The sequence below is a fragment of the Pygoscelis adeliae genome, unplaced genomic scaffold, assembly GCF_000699105.1.
Source record: "Pygoscelis adeliae isolate BGI_AS28 unplaced genomic scaffold, ASM69910v1 Scaffold114, whole genome shotgun sequence".
In the NCBI taxonomy this organism is placed as follows: domain Eukaryota; kingdom Metazoa; phylum Chordata; class Aves; order Sphenisciformes; family Spheniscidae; genus Pygoscelis; species Pygoscelis adeliae.
The window spans coordinates 4,654,950-4,657,217 of record NW_008824587.1 but is presented as its reverse complement, the minus strand read 5'-3'; the positions used below and the strand labels follow the sequence as shown (position 1 = coordinate 4,657,217).

Below are 2,268 nucleotides of genomic sequence, written 5' to 3'. Positions count from 1 at the left end.
GTCTCACTGGCCTTGAGGTCCCGGCTAAGGGAATGCAGGTGGGAGGAAGTTGTCCCGCGCTCTGCACTGTGTCTGCTTCGGAGACAAATCTGCTTCACCTCCGGAACAAGTCCCTCTCGCGGATTTTGCCTGAAGCTTGCTTGAAAGAATCTTTCCAGAAAGGCAAGATCAACAGGAAGATGTGAACCAGCAGGGAAACGTGTTCTGCTATCCCTACCAGTTCCCCTATGCCATCAGACAGGAGGTCCCTGCAGCCAGTGTTCTTCCACTGTTTACTACCAATGCCCAGGGAACTCGAAAACAAATTCCCATTGACAATCTATTATCACGTGCAGTTGGAAACGGCCAGTGCTTGGGACTTGTCCAAGCAGCTTAGAACACTAAAGGGCAAGAACTGCCTTCCTGTGGCTCTGACAATCCTCTGTTCCCCCTCTGCTGAGACCAGCACAATGTAGCCAGTTGATCCTAGCCCTGGAGAAATCAGCTGCCCTTTAACTTCTGAGGTCCCCGTGATCCACCAACAAAAATCCCGTACAGAAGGTTAATATAGAGGAAAGTGGTTAAACGGTCCCAGTAAAATAACACCAAAGAAAAGCATTCATCCTCGTGATTTATTATGGATATCTGAGCAGCGCCCAGAGCCGCCGCTGTGACCTTTTGTACAGGACACGATACAAGCTAGTCTCTCCCTCCCCAGTTGGACTCAAGACATGGCACGTGGGCAGGGCGAGATGAAGTGAGTGTCAATAGCTGCACTGATCAATATCGTCTCTAGTTATAAGCTCAGGGTGTTGATTAACATAAATGAACTCGAGGTGCTGACGAATCATTAACGTTTGCCTAATCATTATCCTCAGGCAGCTTTCCACAGGCAACGGATCAGCAAGTTGCCCGCCTAGCAGACTGTCTCCACTGCCTTCCAATGATGGGCGATGAGCTGTCTAGTGCATGTGTGGTTTTGAAGGGTCAAAGACAGATACGCGAAACACGCCGAAAATCCGAGTGCAGGAATCGAAAAGTGACTAGAAGCACGGCTGCCAGTATTTTTTTCCAATTTATTTCTCTAACAGATTTGCCTCCATCTCAATGCACAAAGGAATCGAGTCCCTTGGAGACACAGGAGCAGGCATATAAAAGCCTGTATACCCAACTACCCCCAGAAGCGGAGTTAGCAGCACGCTCCCACCATCCACGGACCCAAAGGAAACCGCAGTACACGCAGCTTCACCCTCCCCCGTTAGCAGCCTCCCGGGTCCTGCCAGCCTCTTCGGCAAATATTGCTTATTTGTAGGCTACATCCGTATTGTTACAGCTTTTCAGGCTGCACTGGCACGCGAGGCTTGGGACCGCTCTTGGCCCTCCTGGGGCTGCCCGTGCCAACACTCTCTACCTCGGACTTGAGACCGATCTTCTCTCCCACTCTCTCTCTCCAGGAGGCTGCCCAAAGCGAAGCCTGACTCACCGTGGCTCCACGCCAACGACATAACGTTTACGCTGTTGCTACAAAAATGACTGGCAAAGCTCTCTTTTTCAGCATCAGGGACTTGTCCAAGGAGAGGGCAAAGAACACGCACTGACGTGAACCGATTACGACGACTTTAGAATAACAAATTTAATGTAAATGCAGAGTTTGGCACAGGTTACGTTTTGAAGGAAAGCTGCACTGTCATTTTAGCTGGCATCTTGCAGCTGCAAACCATTGTGTTTTTATTAATCGATGGGTCATCGCAGCTTGTGCGGGGAAATACCATCCCTGCCTCGCAGCAGGGAAACTGAAGTAGGAGTAGATTGAGCTATTCTGCGGCCCAGCAAAGCCCGCGACTTCCAAACTTGTCGGCCTGCCGAGACCGACATCGCAAATGAAATGACTCGTGCTAGCTGGGAAACATGTCGATCTTTGCACCTGCCTGCAGTAAAGATGCTCCTTCGGAGGACCGAATTATATCACGGATTTTCTTTCCAAAAGGTCACCCGCCCAAGCGGGCGCCCCCGGGAGCCCCGGGGTTACTGCTCCCTGGGCACGGGGGATCCGCCGCCGCCAGATCGTGACGCTCTCTGACAGCCTGGCGAGCCCTTTCACCAGCCTGCGGGCAGGTCTGGTCACAAACCCAAACCCTCCCTCGCTCCCCCCGACACGGGGCGCCGGCCCCGCTCCGTGGGGCGACTTTCCGTCCCCGAGGCACTCGGAGGTCACCTCGCCCGTTAGCGCCGGGGATCCTTCCGGACGGGCTGCCGCGGCCCAGGGCCCTGCCCGGCGGGGCCCGGCTG

The 2,268-nt window shown here is 53.5% G+C and overlaps 1 protein-coding gene across 1 annotated transcript in view; it reads left to right on the top strand.

Annotated features, from left to right (window-relative positions):
• Positions 1 to 731: 731 nt before the first annotated feature.
• TBC1D13 (TBC1 domain family, member 13) overlaps positions 732 to 2,268 on the top strand; it is a 12,557-nt gene continuing 11,020 nt past the window's right edge. The window contains exons 1-2 of the mRNA XM_009322195.1: positions 732 to 736; positions 1,967 to 2,094. Coding sequence (XP_009320470.1) covers positions 732 to 736; positions 1,967 to 2,094 — 133 coding nt within the window. The remainder of the gene's footprint in view (positions 737 to 1,966; positions 2,095 to 2,268) is intronic.